General features: G+C 44.3%; 1 protein-coding gene across 9 annotated transcripts in view; it reads left to right on the top strand.

Moving 5' to 3' along the window:
• Positions 1 to 19,992, top strand: part of TNC (tenascin C) — an 86,643-nt gene that overhangs the window by 25,215 nt on the left and 41,436 nt on the right. For 5 of the 9 annotated variants that reach the window (XM_083597126.1, XM_083597124.1, XM_083597122.1 and 2 more), the window contains exons 2-9: positions 1,832 to 2,424; positions 5,084 to 6,676; positions 8,246 to 8,509; positions 11,847 to 11,962; positions 12,066 to 12,222; positions 14,839 to 15,108; positions 16,654 to 16,839; positions 17,250 to 17,339. In XM_083597126.1, coding sequence (XP_083453252.1) covers positions 1,962 to 2,424; positions 5,084 to 6,676; positions 8,246 to 8,509; positions 11,847 to 11,962; positions 12,066 to 12,222; positions 14,839 to 15,108; positions 16,654 to 16,839; positions 17,250 to 17,339 — 3,139 coding nt within the window. In that variant the 5' untranslated portion in view covers positions 1,832 to 1,961. The remainder of the gene's footprint in view (positions 1 to 1,831; positions 2,425 to 5,083; positions 6,677 to 8,245; positions 8,510 to 11,846; positions 11,963 to 12,065; positions 12,223 to 14,838; positions 15,109 to 16,653; positions 16,840 to 17,249; positions 17,340 to 19,992) is intronic. The other 4 variants (XM_083597120.1, XM_083597125.1, XM_083597123.1 and 1 more) reach the window with 2 other exon arrangements.

Here is a 19,992-nt window from a genome sequence, read left to right as displayed (position 1 = left end):
TTAAAATCCTAATTATAAACATGGCTGTGAGGGGCAGAGGAAGGAGGTGCTGTGTGTCCATCCCCTCCTCTTGACCACATTGCAGAACAGGAGGGTCCACCCTGCTGGGTGATGTTTTACTAGCACATTCCTTGAAATGATCATGCTGGCGTATCACACACCTGCAGCCTGCTGGTTTGAATCACTTTAGGGTTCAATCCTGCTCAGTATTAATGTGCTCTTGTGTGTATCATCTGGGAATAGATGCATAGATGAATAGCCAAATCATCTTCCTACCTGATGCTTCATACCCTAACAGCCCCGGCCACTTTGGAATCCTTGACCCTGGGCAGTCTAGAACTTGCTCCCCCTCAGCCAAAGCCTGGATCCCCCTCCATTGGCTCTGTTTTGTTCAGGATGTGGACTCTGACTGAAACCAGTGCACAGGCCTAAAATTAACAACAACAACATTCTCTCTTCTTGATTGATGGAGCTAGAGTTATCATGAGCCCACCTCCTTGGTTTAACATCTCTCTAAGCATACTTAAGTAATTATGGGCACACAGTGGCCTCTCTCTTGCCTCTCTTGTTTCAACAGAATTAATCTGCTGTGCCCCAGGGGCTCTGTGTTTTATTATGAAAAGGTAAACTGAGCTACCAAGAAGTAATTGGCAGAAGCCAGTACCTTAAGATATCCCGATTTTCACTGGAGAAATGTTGGAGGGTATGGAATTATCTGACCCCCGAGCTGTCTGAAGACAACCTGGTCTAGGGAATATTTTTTAAAAATGTTTCTTGTTTTATTATGTTTTTATGTGTGTTGGAAGCTGCCCAGAGTGCCCAGGGCAATGCAATAAAATGTATAGGGTATGAATAGGAAAATTATCAATATGGAATGGGATGTCCCTCGTTTCATTGGAGAAATGTTGGTAGGCATGCAAGGGGTGCAAGCAATAACAAAGCCATCCAACTTAACAGTGCAAAGTGTGGGGAGGTTCAAGCTACCCTCATCTTCAGGAATACAATTATGGATTTGAGAAGTTGTTTTGCTGCTCCCAAAGAATGGTATTTTTTTATTTACTGCATTTGAGGTTTCAATATTATGTACTGGATTTCTATTTCTTTTTTATTTATTTGAGTGTTTGTTTGAACTGAATAGTGTGGTAGAATAACAACAACAGCAACAACAATAGATGCAAAAATGGGTGTGGCAACAGATGTAACTCTTACCTTCTGTACAGTTGGCTACATCCCAACCGTGCCAAATATACACACAAACATAATCCAGTCAAGCAAGAGGCATTGTAATAGTCCATGAACTCATTCCAGCCAAGCAAAAGCACTCAAGGGAGGACATGGAAAAGGACTGGTGATGGGCGTGGCCTAGGGACAGTGGGTGTAGCTCAGGGAGAGTCCAAAATGCCAGGTAGAGAGACCTTGAAGGCTGCATTTAGCCCCCAGACCTAAGGTTCCCCACCGCAGGCTAATATTTCACGAGCCACACAAAGGCCTCATCCAGATGATGAGGACCTTCCCCACCAATCAAGGAAGCTCAGAAGGACACATTTTCTTCTAGATCAAGTCAAGGGGTGTTCATCTCTATTCCATATCACTTTCTAGATTTGGTTCAAGGTGCTGGTGTTGACTCCACAACAACTTAAATGGTTTGGGCTCAGCATATCCTAGAGTCTGCATCTGCCACTCTGTTTCACCACAGTTTTGAAGGTCTTATTCAGTTGCAAACTGATCGCTTCTGAACTCACTGCTGACCTCTTCCTGGAGGTCAACCACCCTGTCATGATATTGGTTTCACAGAGAAGTAACTTGCTCCATGTAACTTTAACTGTTGCAGGACCATTGATAGGAGGGAGAGCTGATCGGCACAATCACATCGAAACGAGCTTTTCTCATTGTTCCTTTCTATTGTGAACATAAAGGAGATTTGAAGCCATAAGAGAATTCCCAAGGAACTGAACCTCAACATGGGCCTCCATGTTTGGGTACTGGCCTTGGTGACCATCGCTTTATTCCATCAACACGTTCATGGTGGACTCATCAAAAGAATTATTCGGCAGAAGAGGGAGGCTGGACTCAATGTCACATTGCCGGAGGACAACCAGCCTGTGGTCTTTAACCATGTCTACAATATTAAAGTCCCCGCAGGCAACCTCTGCTCTGTGGACTTGGACTCAGCAAGTGGCGACTCAGAACTCAAGACTCAGACTGAGCAGGACAAGCAATACCAGGAGCATACATTGAATGAGGAGAACCAGATTGTCTTCACACACAGGATAAACATCCCACGGCGGGCTTGTGGCTGTGCAGCAGCCCCTGATATCAAGGATCTCCTAAGTAGGTTGGAGGAACTGGAGGGACTGGTGTCCTCTCTGCGAGACCAGTGCACCAGTGGATCCGGGTGCTGCCCCAGTGGACAACCAGCAATAGGTATGGCAAAGCAGATGCTCCAACTACTGAGCTGTGGCCCTTCAACAATGTAATGACTGGGGTGCTGAGTTAGGAACAAAGGAAGCTGCCTTAAGCTGAGTCAGACCACTGGTCCATCTAGTCCAGCATTGTCTACACTGACTGGCAACAGCTCTCCAAAGTTTCAAGCAGAGGGCTCTTCCTGTCCTACCAGGAGATTCTGGGAATAATAATAATAATAATAATAATAATAATAATAATAATAATAATTTATTATTTATACCCCACCCATCTGGCTGGGTTTCGCCAGCCACTCTGGGTGGCTCCCAACAGAATTAAAAGCACAATAAAACATCAGACATTAAAAACTTCCTTCAGATGTCTTCTAAAAGCCAGATGGTTGTTTATTTCCTTGACATCTGATGGGAGGACATTCCACAGCGTGGGTGCCACCACTGAGAAGGCCCACTGCCTGGTTCCCTGTAAGCTCACTTCTTGCAGTGAGGGAACCATTAGAAGACCCTCGGAGGAGGACCTCAGTGTCCGGGCTGAACAATGGGGGTGGAGATGCTTCTTCAGGTATACTGGGCCGAGGCCATTTAGGGCTTTAAAGGTCAGCACCAACACTTTGAATTGTGTTCAGAAACATACTGGGAGCCAATGTAGGTCTTGCAGGACTGGTGTTATATGGTCTAAACTGCCACTCCCAGTAACCAGAATAGCTGCCGAATTCTGGAGCAGAGGCTCTAGTGCATGCAGAGCAGATGTTCTACCACCAAGCCATAACAACAGGTGTTATTGTTGTGGAATTCAGAAATGCTGCACAGTAAACTGCTGATTCCTCATATGTCTGCTGTCCTAAAAGGCTTTCAGTCTATTAGGTGGACCAAAATAAATAAATCAGGAAAGGAAGTTGTAGTCGAGAAAGGCCCATGATGGGTAACAGGTACAGGGTGCAGTTGTTTTATTTGTTCATTCTGTTTAATAATGTATACCTCACATTCCCAAATATTTCTTCAAAGAGCCTACTTACACATTCAGAACACAAAATGCATAAAACACTCAACATTTAAAGGGGAATCAATATTAAATTCTATTAGCAGTCACAAAATAAACCCCAGTGTGGCTGGTACTTTTCCCTGTTTGGAATGGTGAGTGTGTTGTGAATAGATGGTGGGTAGCTAGGGATTCTATCTCACTTTTGTGCAATAAGTTGCATTCCGGCAATGCAAAAGTGAGACGTCTGTATACGCACATCTCAATTCTCCATCCCCCATCCAGGCAAGCAAGAAGCATTATCAAAGAAGCATTCTAGCCACCCAAATGTATTCAGGCTGGATGCAGCCTATGGGAGGGTCTATGATCTGGAGAGAGTCCTTTTGAAGGCCAAAAAAAGAGGCATGGAGGGTTGCGTATGGCTCTGTAGCCTGAGTTTCTCACCCCTGGGTAGGTGATAGACTATATGCAAAGAGGTGGTGCATCACAGTTAAGAAGCAGTTGGGATTGGCCATAGGTACCCTACTAGAGGACGGACCTTAGCAGGAGCATGGTAATACAGGCCCCTGTTGTCAGCCCTGGAAAAGCATTCCCCATGCATCCTTCATCCAGTGAGCTCTGAACAGGCCCCTAAAAGGCCACACGAAAACAATCCTGCATTCATACATACATTTGCAGTTACTGAGATTCCTCCCCACCATGTTTTATCAGTGCAGGTTTATGAATCAAGAAGTCCAAGGAAGGCAGAAAAGTCAGTGAACCAACTTCTCATTCTCATTCTCATTCTCATTAATTGCTTAAAGCCAAGATAAGTATGTAAGTGGGTTACAAAAACAGCTACACAAATATAAAGACATCCACAATGCACAGCACATTGTGTTGTATTAAATGTACCGGTAAATTCTATGTTAAAGGCATTTAGTGGCATACGTGTTCTGTTTGTGAATGCTGTTGCACAAGAAAATGCATAAGCAGGTATGTGGTAACTTTGCTGCACAACATATTTGGCACTCTGTCCTGCAATGAATTTCAGCTTGCCCACGGCTAACACTCAGTTGTCCACTAGCCCAAGAAACTTTTGCTTCAGCAGACAGAGAACACTGGACATAGCTCAGAGAAGACTCACTGAAATTAATTGTCATGACTAATTTCAATGAGTCTGTTCCAGGTATAATTTAGTTGGAGAATAAAACATTAAAACAACATAAACTTGCATCACCAAAACATGTAACAAAACAATCCCATTTAAGCAGTTAAAACAGGAGCCTCAAGTCAAGAGAACAAGGGAATGCCTACGTAAGTATTGTCAGAAGCTGAAAGGATGCCAGTACAGGTGATTGGTTGGTTTTTTTCCAAGTTTGATTTTTTTGAAAATTTCTGACTTAAACCAGGAGTTGGAAAGAGTAGCAGTGTGCCTCTGAGTACCAGTTCTTGGGAATCACAAGTTGGGGAATGGGCTGTTGTGCTCAGGTCCTGCTAGTGGGATTCCCATAAACATCCAGGCAACCACTGTGATAACAGGATGCTGGACTAGATGGGCCGTTGGCCTGATCCGGCAGGGCTCTTCTCATGTGTTTATGTTAACGGAGGGAAACTTCTAATCCATAATGTTTTCTGGTGCTTCTTTGTTAGCTATTGCCGTATTTTTTTTATGATGGCCTGCTTCCTTGTTTCACTGGCACAGGTCACATTGATGCTACTCCCTACTGCAGTGGACGGGGAAACTACAGTAATGATGTCTGTGGCTGCATCTGTGAACCTGGTTGGAAGGGCCCCAACTGCTCTGAACCAGAATGCCCCCAGAATTGCAACAACAGAGGGCAATGTGTCAATGGCAAGTGCATTTGTGATGAAGGCTTCACAGGGGAGGACTGTGGGCAACTGACATGTCCTGGGGACTGCAATGACCAAGGCAAATGTGTTGATGGCAAGTGTGTGTGTTTTGATGGCTACGCCGGGGAGGACTGTAGCCAGGAAGTTTGCTTGGTGCCATGCAGTGAGAATGGGAAATGCGTCAATGGGCAGTGCATCTGTACAGAAGGCTTCAGTGGGACAGACTGCAGCCAATCCCTGTGCCTCAATAACTGCAATAACCGTGGGCGCTGTGTGGAGGAGGAGTGTGAGTGTGATGAAGGTTACACTGGAGAAGATTGCAGTGAGCTTATTTGCCCCAACGACTGCTACGACCGTGGCCGTTGCGTTAATGGGACCTGCTATTGCGATGCTGGGTTCACTGGAGAAGATTGTGGGGAAATGACTTGTCCCAGCAACTGCCATGGGAATGGTCGTTGTGACAAGGGTTCATGTGTATGCTATGAAGGGTTCATGGGGGATGACTGCGCCGACCGGAGGTGCCCCAAAGACTGCAACAAACGCGGCCGTTGCATTAATGGACAATGTGTGTGCCATGCAGGTTTCCTGGGCCTTGACTGTGGAGAAGTGAGATGCCCCAGTGACTGCAACAACCATGGTCGCTGTGTGAATGGCCAGTGCGTGTGCAATGAAAAGTACATGGGGGATGACTGCAGTGAACTGCGGTGCCCTAATGACTGCAACAACCGTGGCCGCTGCATCAAGGGGCAGTGTGAGTGTGATGAGAGGTTTATGGGGGATGACTGCGGAGACTTGAAATGCCCTAATGACTGCCACAACCATGGAAGGTGTATCAATGGGCAGTGCGTGTGCAACGAGGGCTTTGTGGGTGAGGACTGTGGGCAGCTGCAGTGCCCCAATGACTGCAACGACCGGGGACGCTGTGTCAATGGCAAGTGTGTGTGTGATGACGCCTTCACTGGGGTGGACTGCAGTGAACTGCGGTGCCCAAAAGACTGCAACAGGCATGGTCGCTGCATCAATGGCCAGTGTGTGTGTGATGAGGGCTACACAGGGGAGGATTGTGCTGAAAGGACCTGCCCCAATGACTGCAACAACCGTGGGCGCTGCATCAATGGTGTGTGTGTTTGCAATGAAGGCTTTGTTGGGGATGACTGCCGAGAACTGGCCTGTGTGAACAACTGCAGTGGCCGAGGCCGTTGCATGAACGGGCAGTGTGTTTGTGAAGAGGGCTTCACCGGGGTAGACTGCAGCCAACTGCAGTGCCCCAAAGACTGCAACAATCAAGGGCGCTGCATCAACGGAGTGTGCATATGCGACGAGGGATACCAGGGACAAGATTGCAGCGAGCAGTCCTGCCCCAACAACTGCAACGATCTCGGGCGCTGTGTCAACGGACAGTGTGTCTGTGAAGAAGGTTATGTAGGTGATGACTGTTCTGATGGTAAGTACCACCCAAACAGTTACCATTATGTGCATGGGCTCCCAGTGGGAGGCAAGGTGGGGCAGTTGCCCACATGGATGAACCATCATTCTCAGCATTCTTTTATTTATTTGTTTTTTATTTATAAATTTTTTACAGCTTTTATGCACACATTGTACTGTATTCATCACTTCTTTTCCAAAGACTTCCTAACCCATCTCTCTGTGGCATACTATGGAAATCTTGATCTGCTGCATATCCTCATATTTTACCTATTATCATTTCAAGACTTCCTTTTTGATGTTAACTGCTACTCATATGTTAACTCTTACTTGTAGGTTAAATTGTATATTATACCCTATAAGATAATCTCCAAAACACCTCCACTCTTTTCTTATCTTTAACTCATGCTTATTCCTTAGTTTTGCCGTCATGGTTACTAATTCTATGCATTCTATCCATTTGTTCTGCCAAATTTCCTTTGTGGGTATCTCTTCTTGCCTTTTTTTTTTTTTTTTTTGCATATACTATTCTAGCTGCAGTGGTTGCGTACAAAAAAATATTAAGTGCCTTTTTTGGAATGTCATCACCTATTATCTCTAATAGAAAGGCCTCTGGTATTTGGGGAAATGTGAGTTTGAGAATCTGTTTTTAATTCTGTGTGGATAATTTACATGAGCATATTTGCATGACCACCACATATGGATCAGGGTTCCCTCCACTTCGTGGCACTTCCAGCATAAATTAGACCCTTTTAAATACATTTTCACTAATTTTTCTGGGTGTCAAGTACCACCGGTACATAATCTTTTGTAGGTTTACTTAATATGTTGTAACCAATATCTATGGCCCATTTTGTCGCTGGCCCATTTTGCCCCACACTTTCTAGGCAGAGGTCTGCACTTTAAACTTCCAAGCCTGAGTACTCTTTCTTTTCCTCCCCAGAGCTTTCCCTATGAAAACCTGCTCTTTAAAACTGAAGTGCAACGAAAAGCAATTTGGGTTTTCTGTGAATTTCCGTTTCCTCCAATTCAGCTGTAAAGAGCAGGTTTTTGTGGGGAAAGCTCAGGAGCAACAACAACAAAAAGAGCACTTGGACAGAGCTTTAAAGCATGGAGGGGAGGTAAGAGAAGGCTAGAGTGAGGAGGAAAGCAACCTCCTCTCGGCAGCCTAAACAAACTGTGTTTCCAGGAGTCTCTGAGGGAAGCTGTTACAGTTTAAAGTGCTATGATACTGTTCTAAATGCATAGTGCAGATGGCTTCAAAGTTAGAAACGAGCTAAAGGTTCAGCACAAACATTTAATAGAGACCTCTTTTAACTGTACTATGTTGAACAGCAGGGTATGGGTAGCATTTTCCCCTCTAAAAACAACAACAAGCAATATGAAATCCAGGTTCTAGCGTACATAGGGTGCTGGTGGGAGCCATCAGAACCCTGATTCCCCACCTACAGTCCAAAATGACTACCCTGATCATGCAGCCTAGCCCTTAGCATGGCAAATGATCTGTGTCTCAGTTTTAAAAACACATGCCATTTGATTCTCTGCCATAGTACATGTTTTTATTTTATCTTTTAATTTCTCTTGTTAGTATTGCCTCCAAAAGATCTGACAGTTACAGATGTGACTGACAAGACTGTCAACCTGGAATGGAAGAATGAAAATGTGGTCTCTGAATACCTCATCACCTACATCCCTACCGGAACTGGTGGCTTAGACTTTGAGTTCAGAGTGCCTGGGAACCATACGTCAGCCACCATCCGAGAGCTGGAGCCTGGTGTGGAATACTTCATCCGTGTTTTTGCCATCCTGAAGAACAAGAAGAGCATCCCAATTAGTGCCCGTGTAGCCACTTGTAAGTACATTAAAGCCCAGCTGAGCCATTCAACTAACTTGCTTGTCTACAAAACACTTACCTTCCTGTAAAATCAGGATGGAATACATGGGTGCACTGCTGTTTGCTTCTATGTTATTGCTTCTTCTTCTTCTTTTTTTAAAATAATATTTATTAAAGATTTTTTAAAATTATAAAAAAGAAAAAACAGAAAAAAAGACTAAACAGAAAAATAGAAAGAAAAAATACATCCATCATTCTCAAATTTTTAACTTTCATTACCTTCTTTCTTTGACCTCCTCCTCCTCCCCTTTCTTGTATCCTGGTTAATAATTATCACAGCAAATCCTTTCCATAGTTCATAATATTTTGTCCTTACATTATCTTAATCTATTTTCATCTTGTCTTATAGCAAAACTTAAAACTTAAATCTTATTTTTACCAACTTCTCATAACCATATCATTAACCTAATTCTTTAAACATTTTTACTAGAACCAAGTAGTTCCATTTCAACATTTTTCTAACATTCATCAATTATTTCAAAACAGTCCTAATGATAAAAGAAAAAAAAGTAAAACAATCCAATCTTCATCCAGCGTCCCTTCCTCCTGGTCCTGGATTTTGTCAGTCCTTTTTGTCCCATTAATCTAGCGCATTAACCTGGTATCCTTATATCCGAGGCCCTCAAGTCTCTTCCATGCCCCTTCCGTGACTCTTCTTCATATTTTCCTTTCACTCGTGGGAACTCCAGCTTAGTGATGTTTTTGACCCTTTTCAGCAGATCAGCCCCATTTCCATAGTCCAGACTAAACTCCATGTGATATTTAAACACCTGTTTCAGATTCCCTCCAAAATTAAGAGCCCCCACAGCTCCAAACATCTGACGGCCCATTACCAGACTCAGAAAGTCCAAACATCCCTGCATGGGAGGGTCAGTCCAACCCCCCATTTCCAAACCAAACCAAACTTTATCTTTCCAAATCTGGTTTTTTTCAAATTCATTTATCAAATCCAAAGGCTCATGATCCTGCAGGGCCGCAACTCCCTCCATTTCTGGCACCCAGGATTCAGCAGTATCCTCTTCTCTCATCGGTGCTGTCATAGCACACTCATGTTTTAGTTCCTGGGTAGGCTACATGTAGTTTCCTACTGCCTGTTCAAAATTTCTGGCCGCATTAGTCATCAAATCTGTCTTCTGGCTTAATTGATCCAATAGGGCATTTATTTTACAGAAAGCACCCAACAGAGCTTCTGAAGACATTGTCCTACAAGGTCACAAGTCCTTTCCCACGATTGTAATCTGTAACAGCTGCAAGCTCCTGAAGTTGGTTACAATTTCACAGTCTCCCTCTAGGGGGAAAACTTCTGTTTATTCTTTCTTTTAAGAACAATAGCAACAAAGTTTCTTTTTTAAGATATTCAGTCAATATTTGTTCCTTTGAAATGCGAAAGGAAACAATGGAGTCACTATGTTACTTTTCTTTTAGCTGTCTGTCAAAAACATTTGTCTCTGGTCAATGAGCTTCAAACGTCAGTCCTGACACTCCGCTCCAGGATCAGGACGGTGGAAAGTTACTTTACTTTAAACTCACTTCTGCAGGTTTAAACAGTCCAAAAAGAGATCCCCCTTCTTCTCCTGCTACCGAAGGGGGGTTCCACGATTTTAAATGATGAAAGCCAATCCTTTAAAAGTAATTTTCTAAGTTCTAGTTTACGTTGTATTTGCTTTATTCTGACTACAAAGAAACGGAAGGCTGACTTCCTGTTTAGACCTTCCCGTTTCAGTACCAAATTGAAGTAAATTTTAAGTCCAATTCCTCTCTACTGGCCAGTCCTTATTTAAAGTCCAATTGTTCAAGTTTTAAGTACTCACGGGTGATTCTTTAGATGCCAAATTGTCCCAGGAAAAAGGCAGCGCTCTCCGGCAACGGCTATGCGGCTTCGCTCCACGGAAAAAGCAGTAGACTCACAGCACCGCGCCACCTCCCCCTCTTCGCTTTGGAGCCCGTTAATGGGTTCCTTTGCGGGTTGGGGGGGCGCTAAAGGTGCCCGCCGAGTCCCATGGTCACAGGCTTCATCCGCCTGTGATTTTTTTAAAGAGTCCCCGCTTCGCCGTAGCGGAAACGACCCGTTTCGCGCGGAGCTGGTCCCTCCAGTTCAGAGGGAGTTCGCCATTGCCGATGGCGCCACCCCGGAAGTCCTCCTATGTTATTGCTTCTATGCTATGTGCCCAGATGTAATTAAGTGGGTACTAGTTGGGGCAGCCATCATTTCCCCTGGTTCAGAAATCCTTTCTCCAATACTAGCCAAGTGCAAAACACCTCTTATTTAGCAAAAGAGGCTGGTCCATTAGGGTGAATGGGGCCTGACACTGCCCTGCCAGCTCTCACCTGCCTACCTTTTTTACTTAGGACCAGCCCAGAGGGTAGAACTGCCTATCAGCTTCCTCCTCCTAATTCTCTATGTTGCCCCTTGCAGAACCAAGCAGGAAGGCGCTTCATCAGAAAGCCAAACCTGAGTGAAGGCAATTCTCTTACTCTGGAATGACAACATGTAGGCAAAGGGGGGAAATGGGCCAAGGAGCAGAGCACGATAAGATTTAAGCCATTTTTACAGCCCCCCCTCCTGCCCTGTTGATATTTTCACCCCCTCCCATTGCAAGAATCTCCTGATCTGATGTTTTCAGAAAAGAGGAGGTGGAAACTGCTCTTCTCTTCTGCTCCTGACTGCCTGCCTGACTCTGTGTGTGGAGAGAGTCTTATCTATGTAGTGACTTAGATGGCTGAGTGGGAGCTGTAACACTCATGAAAGCCAGAAGTTATTTAGTTTGCAGTAGCTGTTAGAAATAAAAGAAGTTATGCTTCACAGCTAGCTTCGGCGTTATTTATTCTCTGCTGAGTCTGGTGCTCACAATGCACAGTTGTGAGTCCAGTGCACTGAGACCTGCTTTCCAGGACTGGAAGGTCTCTGAAAGTGCTCCAGTCGCCTAGCCCTGTCGGGGCAGAACCAGTTACTGAGCCCAGTTGCTGACATCGGTTGAAAGGCATACTGACACGCCCCGCCCCACATTGCAAACAGGAATGTGGCTCTTAGCAACCTTCCAATGAGTTGATGGATTTGGAGGAACTGCTTTGTTTCAGTCCTAAATCCTGGGCCTTCCTCAAGAATGACAGGGAAAAGATTTGATAGTGTGTTCCCAGTATGTCGGATTTCTTCTTTGTAGCTTACTGGCTTTCAAGTAGTGTTCCAGCATATAGTGTTGGGGGTATTTCAATATATATATATATATATTTAATGAATATGGTTTGAATGCTGAAGCCATGCCTCATGCATCTGCTTTCTGCTATTGGTTTCCAGATTTGCCTGCTCCAGATGGCTTGAAGTTCAAATCTATTAAAGAGACATCAGTGGAGGTGGAGTGGGACCCCCTGGACATCCCATTCAGTGGATGGGAGATTGTTTTTAACAGCCTGGTAAGGAAAGATATGACCTATGAGTGGGTCCCTTGTGATGTGAAGGGTCCTGGTTACATTTCTTGCTTCTTTAAATTCCAATTGTTTAACTTTTGCATTGCAGAAGGAGGAAGACAATGTGGGAATCAGGAACAGTCTAAAGAAGCCTCAAACATCGTATTTGCAACCAGGCTTGGCACCAGGACAACAATATAATGTGTCTCTTTATGTTGTGAAGAATCAAACCAGAGGACCTGGCCTCTCCAGGGTAATAACAACAAGTAAGTAGCAACTGAATGTGATCAGCCTCCAGGTGACTGTGCCAGTTATTAGTCTGACTATTTAATGAGTTGCTTCTCTTGTTTGTTGCAAGAAGAAAATAGATACCCTGGGAAGGTGAGCAAGCAGCAATGCTGAGAGAAGCTAGAATGGATGGCATTTGCAGTGGATGACTGTAGCAACTGTCAAAACTGATAGTTGCTGCAATCTTCAAGAGGCTTCTTACCAAACAAAGGATGAGCAAGGTCATCAACAAAAGCATAATGAAGTACTCTATATCCAAACCACAAGCATTATCACTGGAGAACATTTTAACACTAAAGACTACTTAGTTGATTTGAATCTATTTTTCCCAATAGAGACTGCAATTGCAGAATACTGAAAAATCAGTGCTCTTTCCATAGTGAGAAAATGAGATGCCAAGGTGTGACAGCAAACACTAGAGCCTGTGCTGTGAAAGGGAAGGGAGAAAGCAAACCAGTCAAACCAACCTCTTCCTCTTAACTTCCACTGCTGGAAAAGGGCCCATGCAAGAAGAGCTCCTTCTTCTCACCAGACACCCTGCCCCTCAACAGCTGCAGAACACTCCAGATAGCCCAACTCAAACTTGGGCAATATGAGACTGTCTTTATCTGACTCAGTCAAAGCCTTAGCCTGCCCAAAAGCAGTTCATTTTAGAATTCAGAAGTTGGATAACTGGTGTATAATCTTATTTAAAGGGCCTGTTACTTTTTCTGTGCACATTGGTGTCTTCTGCGCAGCAAAGTTTCAAGCTGGGGGACTTAGAATTACAGAATCATAGAACTGTAGGGTTGGGAGGGACTAGTACAACCCCCTGCAACACAAGAATCATATCTAAAGATTCATTGACAGATAGCCATCCAAACTCTGTTTGAAAACCTCAAATGAAGGAGAGTCCATGACTCCCCAAGGTAGTCCATTCCATTGTCAAACAGCTCTTACCACCAGAACTTTATTCCTAATGTTTAGTCAGATTCTCCTTTCTTGTAATATGAATCCGTTTGTTCAGATCCAACCCTCTGGAGCACCAGAAAATAAGCTTGGTCCACCTTCCGTGTTACAGACCTTCAAATATTTGAAGATGGCTATCATTTCACCTCTCAGTCTTTTCTTTCTGAACATACCCATCTCCCTTCTTTCTTTAAAGAAGAAAGAAGGGAGTCTTTCTTCAAGTCTTTCCTGATCCTCTGGGGAATCTCTGGTCCACCCACTGGTCAGGTTTCACCCATTGGTCAGGAATCTCCTTAGAGCTCAAGGAACAAGATGAGAGATCTGGTTCCAGCAGGTCCACATGGGAAGAACCAAGTCTCCTCCTTGGAACTCCTGTGGTAGGACCACCTGGCACATGAGGATTCTTGGTTTGGGGCATGATAGCCAAGGAGCAAGTCATGGGAGTTGAAACCTTTCTCACATGTCCTCCCTCCTCACCTCCACAATGTAACGGGCAGCAATTGGAAAGATAATTTGCTTCTCAGAACTGCAGTCACCTAACCTCTCACATAGGTGGGACACGGGTGGCGCTGCGGGTTAAACCACAGAGCCTAGGGCTTGCCGATCGAAAGGTCGGTGGTTCGAATCCCCACAACACGGTGAGCTCTCGTTGTTCGATCCCAGCTCCTGCCAACCTAGCAGTTCGAAAGCACATCAAAGTGCAAGAAGATAAATAGGTACCGCTCCGGCGGGAAGGTAAACGGTGTTTCCGTGCACTGTTCTGGTTCGCCAGAAGTGGCTTAGTCATGCTGGCCACATGACGCAGAAGCTGCACGCCGGCTCCCTTGGCCAATAAAGTGAGATGAGCGCCACAACGCCAGAGTCGTCTGCGACTGGACCTAACAGTCAGGGGTCCCTTTACCTTTAACCTCTCACATAGTGTGGGCTGCATCTAACAGGATGGCTACTCATTTCATAGTGGGGAGGAGGCCTAATTGAAAGGCAAGGGCTGGGGGCCCACTGACAGCCTCCTTCCAGATGCCCAACAAGAACTGGGAGCCAACACTGTTGGAGAGACTAGTGACATAATATTGACACACATTGGGATAGGAAAAGGAAGAATACAATGGAACTGTGGAGGATGTAGAGCCATCCGTTGAAAAAACTATCTCTCTGTATTTCTGTTGGGTCACCTTCCTGCTGTGTCTAGATTCTTACAGCAGTAAAGAGGAACAATAAAGGCACTTTATGTCACTGCAGTTCTCGTTGCTGCTGCAAAAAGAATATGGATTTCCCCAGAGGGTTAGTGAGTGGGCAGCAGTACTGAAGGGGGGGGGCTCTCTGCATGTGCCTGTAGCAACTGTCAGATTGAATAGCTGCTCACCACATGTGGAAAACAATTTATGAAGTTTTATATGTTTTATTAGATACAGTACAGAGAAAATTAGAAAATGTGGTAAATTAACTAGCCAATTAATTAATTAATTAAATGAAAATGAAGACTGTTTTGAGATGGAGATGTATGGTCTCTGCACACCCCCACCCCAGATAATTTTTGCAATTCATTCAAATTTATTTTTGCACCCTTTAAAAAGCCTATTCATCAAGGAGTTGTATGGTATCCAAATATTCTAAATCCCTGTCTCATCCTTTTTCGTACTCAACAGAGCTTGATGCCCCCAGCCAGATCGAGGCAAATGATGTTACAGACACTACAGCACTGATCACATGGTTTAAACCATTGGCTGAGATTGATGGTATTGAGCTGACTTTTGGGCCCAAGGATGTCCCAGGGGACCGAACAACCATCGACCTCTCAAAGGATGATAGCCAATACTCTATTGGGAATCTGAAACCACATACCGAATATGAGGTGACCCTAGTGTCCCGACGTGGGGATATGGAGAGTGACCCTGTGACGGAAACCTTTGTCACAGGTAATAAGTGGTCAGAGTTCTCCTTCCTACTTACCTACCTACCTACCATGGTTTCCAGTGTGGCAGCGATGGATGCAATGGTGTCCTTGAATTATAACTTTGGTGCCAATAGACCCACTGAGCTCCCTCTCACTCAATGCCCTTTTAGTCATGAGGTGGTGAGGAATTTACTTTTTTTCATCCCTTGAGAACTGCATAGAGCTGGGGGAGGAAGTTGGAAGACAGACACACTTTCCCACTTCCCTTTTCAGCTCTATGTGCTTGTCAGGTCTTGTATTAATTGTACTGGATCTGACTTTCTCCCAGATCACTTGGCAAAGCAAAGTGTATGATCAGAGCAAACTGGTAAACCATAAGCTACAAGTTGGGACCAGGCTGGTCTTCTCTTGCTGGAGTTCTTGCCTGAATAACAGCTGATGACTTTTGCTTCTTTGGCCAATGGTTGGGACCAGAGTGTTCTTTTCCATTACCTGCTTCTACAGTTCCAGTTCAAGAACTCCAACAGGTAGTTGGAACAGGGTGTCCTTTTCTGGCAAAGCAGCAGCAGCTGCTTCAGCCAATGGATGGGTCCAGGCTAGTCCCTTTCTTGCCATTACATTCTTCCTGGGAGACAGGGGGAACAGCCCCCCAGTGGGCCTTGGTCTATTGGCTGATTGCAGAGGCCAGTGCATGTTGCCCTTGAGCTCTGCTAGCTCAGAGCAGACTTCTACTATGCACTAAATCCATTCCTTTTAAAACTATCTACTTTCGGAGAATTGATTCAATCCTTTTTTTTACTTTTCTGACAACAAATACCTGCCTTGTAACCGTGGTGCACTGCAGAACATTATGGAGCAGTCCATGGGGCACATTCAGTGTACTAGTTAAGCCTTTGAGCATCACTATTGCTCCACATGAACTGCAGATGTGCACCAAAGCTCACCCAAAGCACATCTGCAGAAACACTTCTCTGGAAATGCTTGGGAGTACTGGGAACACTGGTGTGCCACCACATTGAGGAATCTCTTGAGAATCTTCTGAGGAACACCAAGGCACCCTGGGATTTAATCCAAAAACTACTGCTCTATCACAAGGGTGGGGAACTTGTAGTCCTGCAGTCTGCAGATGTTGCTGAATGCCAATCCTTTTCAGCACCAACCAGCATGGCTAATGGTTAGTGTTCACTGGGATTGTAGTGTAGCAACACTTAAAGGGCCACAGGTTTCCTATCTATGCTGACATACCAAGGTTGAAAGTATTGGGTTGTATCCAAATAGGTTCTACTCAGGGTAGACCAACTGAAATGAATGAACCTGTTAGTCATGTCCATTAATGCCAATGAGTCTACTGTGAGTAGGCTTGGCATTGGCAGAAACCACTTGGCAGAAACCACTGTGCTGTTAGAAAGAGATAGTTAATAAATGCTGAACCAAATCTGAACAGAGCAGAAGGAAATTTGCCCGTCACTAATGGGGAACATGTCCTAACATTTGTTAAGCCCAAAGCTTCCCCTGCAGTTCTGCATACACTTTGCTAACAGTTAACCACCTTCCTTCTTCTGCCCAGAACTGGATGCTCCAAAAAATCTGAAACACCTGTCTCAGACAGACAGCACCATCACCCTGGAATGGAAGAACAGCCAAGCAACACCGGAAGCTTACCGAATTAAGTATGCCCCCATTTCTGGTGGAGATCATGCTGAAGTCACAGTACCCAGAAGTGACCAAGCCACAACCAAAGCTACACTCACAGGTATGGCTCACCTGAAAGGTAGTCAAGTTACTGTTGGACCAAATGTCTATATAAGTTCAAGCTTGAATTGCATTCTTAAGACTACAAATCTTATCATGCAGGGCTAGTTATAAGATTACAAATCCTATCATGCTGTGGCATTCACAATTTGTTAATCTTTTTTATTAAACATAATTAAGAAGGGGACAAATTTTTGACTGACACAGAGATGGCAAAACATATATGTTTAATATAAAAGATAAATAATTGCACTTTTAAAATCTTCACAACTAAGATTTTATTCCTATGAAAATGTATACTTGTTTAATATATTAATTGACTGGTTTAAGAACATATAATTAATTGAAACTTCTTTAATCAAATGGCAACATGAATAAAAAGCTATTTCTGTTGTTGCTGTTGTTGTTTAGGTCTCAGGCCAGGAACAGAATATGGCATTGGAGTGACAGCTGTGAAGCAGGACAAAGAGAGCTCTCCTTCCACTATTAATGCTGGAACTGGTAGGAAAATGTCTCATCTTCTTTATAATAGGAAACAAATTGCCTGCCAGGAACCCCGGGGCTGTGGATTGTATGTGTAGCCAGGCTTCAGTGCCCTCTTCAGACACAGAAAGGAATAGCAGCAGTGATCAACTAGCAGTACAAAGCCTTTGTATTGTCCAGATTCAATATAAATACTTTCTCCATCTTTCCCAGCTTAAGATACTGATGCCTGGGTTCCTGAGCCACAGAATACATTATGCAGGTCTTGATTCAAGTATTGTCACCCAGGGCTGCAGCATGACCCTGACTGTGACAGTCTCCATTAAACACTCAGTATTACAGGAGTAATGAAGCTTTTCCAGCTCAAGGGATGCTTCCCCTCAGGGGCATCCCTTTTAGAGATGCACGCTAGTAGTGGGGGTGGCCAGAGGCAAAAAGTAGGCTCCATTCCAGCTTTGCAGAAGTGAGAGGTTTCTAAACACATACATACCTTTCAACATCCTCCATCCAGGGAAGAAAGAGGAATAATCACAATTCAATGTCACATACGATTCAGGCAAAAGCACTTGAAAAAGTCACAGGGCAGTGCTGCTGAGAGATGGGCGTTGAGGAGAAGGTATGGCCTGGGGAGGAGTCCATGGCCTGGGGAGGAGTCCTGTGGGCTGGATAGAGAGGCTTGGAGGGCCACATTTGGCCCCTGGGCCCTAGAAAAATAAGGGGAGCCAGTGAAAACAGGAATCATTATAAGTATTATTATCATTTATTTTTTTTCTGTAATGGGCTGGCAGTTAGTGAGACTGTAGACCATCACCACAGCCCACTTAAACCAGGACTTGCGTGTATAGTTGGGGTTCCCTTCTTGTGATATTGGTTTCCAAAACTTGTAGACAGACCTCTTTGAAACCTACATTTTCCCCATTTGTATGTAACCCTGAGCCAAATAGTGGTATGGTGCAAATAAGCAAATGTGCAGTTTTCCAGAGAGGAGATCATGGCTGCCTTACACCTCCCTGCTCACTTTGCTGCTATGCTTAGCTAAACTGTAGTTTGGCTTAGAGGGTCATTCAAACCTGGGCTTGTGCTTTAACTCTCTCCACAAGCTGTAAACTATAGAGCAAACCTGTATGAGCTCATGGTCTGTTTGGAGAGAGCTAAATCCTGGCTCAAAGCTTGGATGACATGCTGAGCCAAACCATGGCTTAGTTTGGCACAGCACAGCACCAAAATGGCTGGGAAGAAGCAAATTGGCTTCATTCTCCTGTCAGGGAGCCTACGTGTTTGCTTATTACATACAAACCAGGCCAGTGTTTTTGTTGGATGCAGTGTGCATTCACATAGGAAGTGCTAAATTACCTTGGGCACCAGGTGAATGAACATTCAGAATATCCCACATACTTTCACAAATGATTTTTCTGCACTCTTAAGAGAACAACTCACTTTATCTAGATTATAACCAATACCTTTTTCAATACAGAGGGAACTACAGAGAACAAAGTTCCCAGGACTGAACTAGACCAGTGATTTCAAAAAATGGATAAATATTGTGCCAACGTTCTGCGGATATATGTACATTTCAAAATTGCAGAGAGAGCTTGCTAGGCTCTGTCATGCATAAAGCCACATAAATTTGGAGCACACTGCACTCTTTCCTCCTGTATCAGCAAATTTCTAACTGGCACTCTGCCTGTCCTGGAATAGAGCGGGGAGTCAGAAAACTGGTATGTGAATAGGGCTGTTTTACCTCCCTCTTGAAGCCACTTCTGAAGAGGACATTGAAATGGACTAAAAAGTTTCTTTCAAATCACTAATAGTGGTGGTCAACCAGTGGTTGTCACTAGGCCAGGTCTGAACTGCAGGCCATCTGCTCACCACTGTATCTTATATCAGGAAATGTGTCCCAAAAGCGCATACAAAATTACAGCCAAGCAACAGGATCTATCTAAGGGTTTGCAGAGGCAACACTGTTTGCGCAACTAACAATTTCATCATAGGGCAGGGATGGGGAACCCTTTTCAGCCTGAGGGCCACATTCCCTTCTGAGCAACCTTTTGAGGGCCACAGGTCTATGGAGTCGGGGCCAGATACAGAAGTATGTTGAACAGCAAATGTAAATGCCACCATTATACAGTTTCTACACACACATACCCTTCCATCTCCTCCATGTAGGCAGTCTGATAATTGCATTATTAGAGTTCAAGGAAGACACATTTTCACCAAGCAGAAAGACTCGAGGAGTTTGTGAAGCAAGACTAGTGAGGGGTGTGCCCTGGGAAGTATCCCAGTCTTGAGGGTTGGAGAGAGAGGTCTTGAGGGCTGTGTTCAGATCTCCAGCCTGAGGTTTCCCAAACCTGCCAAAGGGGATTCAAAGATTTTAAAAGAATAGTATTACTCTTTGAATATCCATGGGATTGTTACACTGAAGAGGATAAATACTTACTAGTATTATTTATCTAGTAAGATAAATACTTACTAGATGTAAGTATAAGGACCACACTTCAAAACGACCTTGACAGATTAGAGAACTGGGCCAAAACAAACAAGATGAATTTTAACAGGGAGAAATGTAAAGTATTGCACTTGGGCAAAAAAAATGAGAGGCACAAATACAAGATGGGAGACACCTGGCTTGAGAGCACTACATGTGAAAAGGATCTAGGAGTCTTGGTTGACC

Source organism: Podarcis filfolensis (genome assembly GCF_964270895.1).
Source record: "Podarcis filfolensis genome assembly, chromosome: Z".
In the NCBI taxonomy this organism is placed as follows: domain Eukaryota; kingdom Metazoa; phylum Chordata; class Lepidosauria; order Squamata; family Lacertidae; genus Podarcis; species Podarcis filfolensis.
The sequence above is the reverse complement of the archived record's forward strand: the minus strand, read 5'-3'. Positions and strand labels throughout refer to the sequence as shown.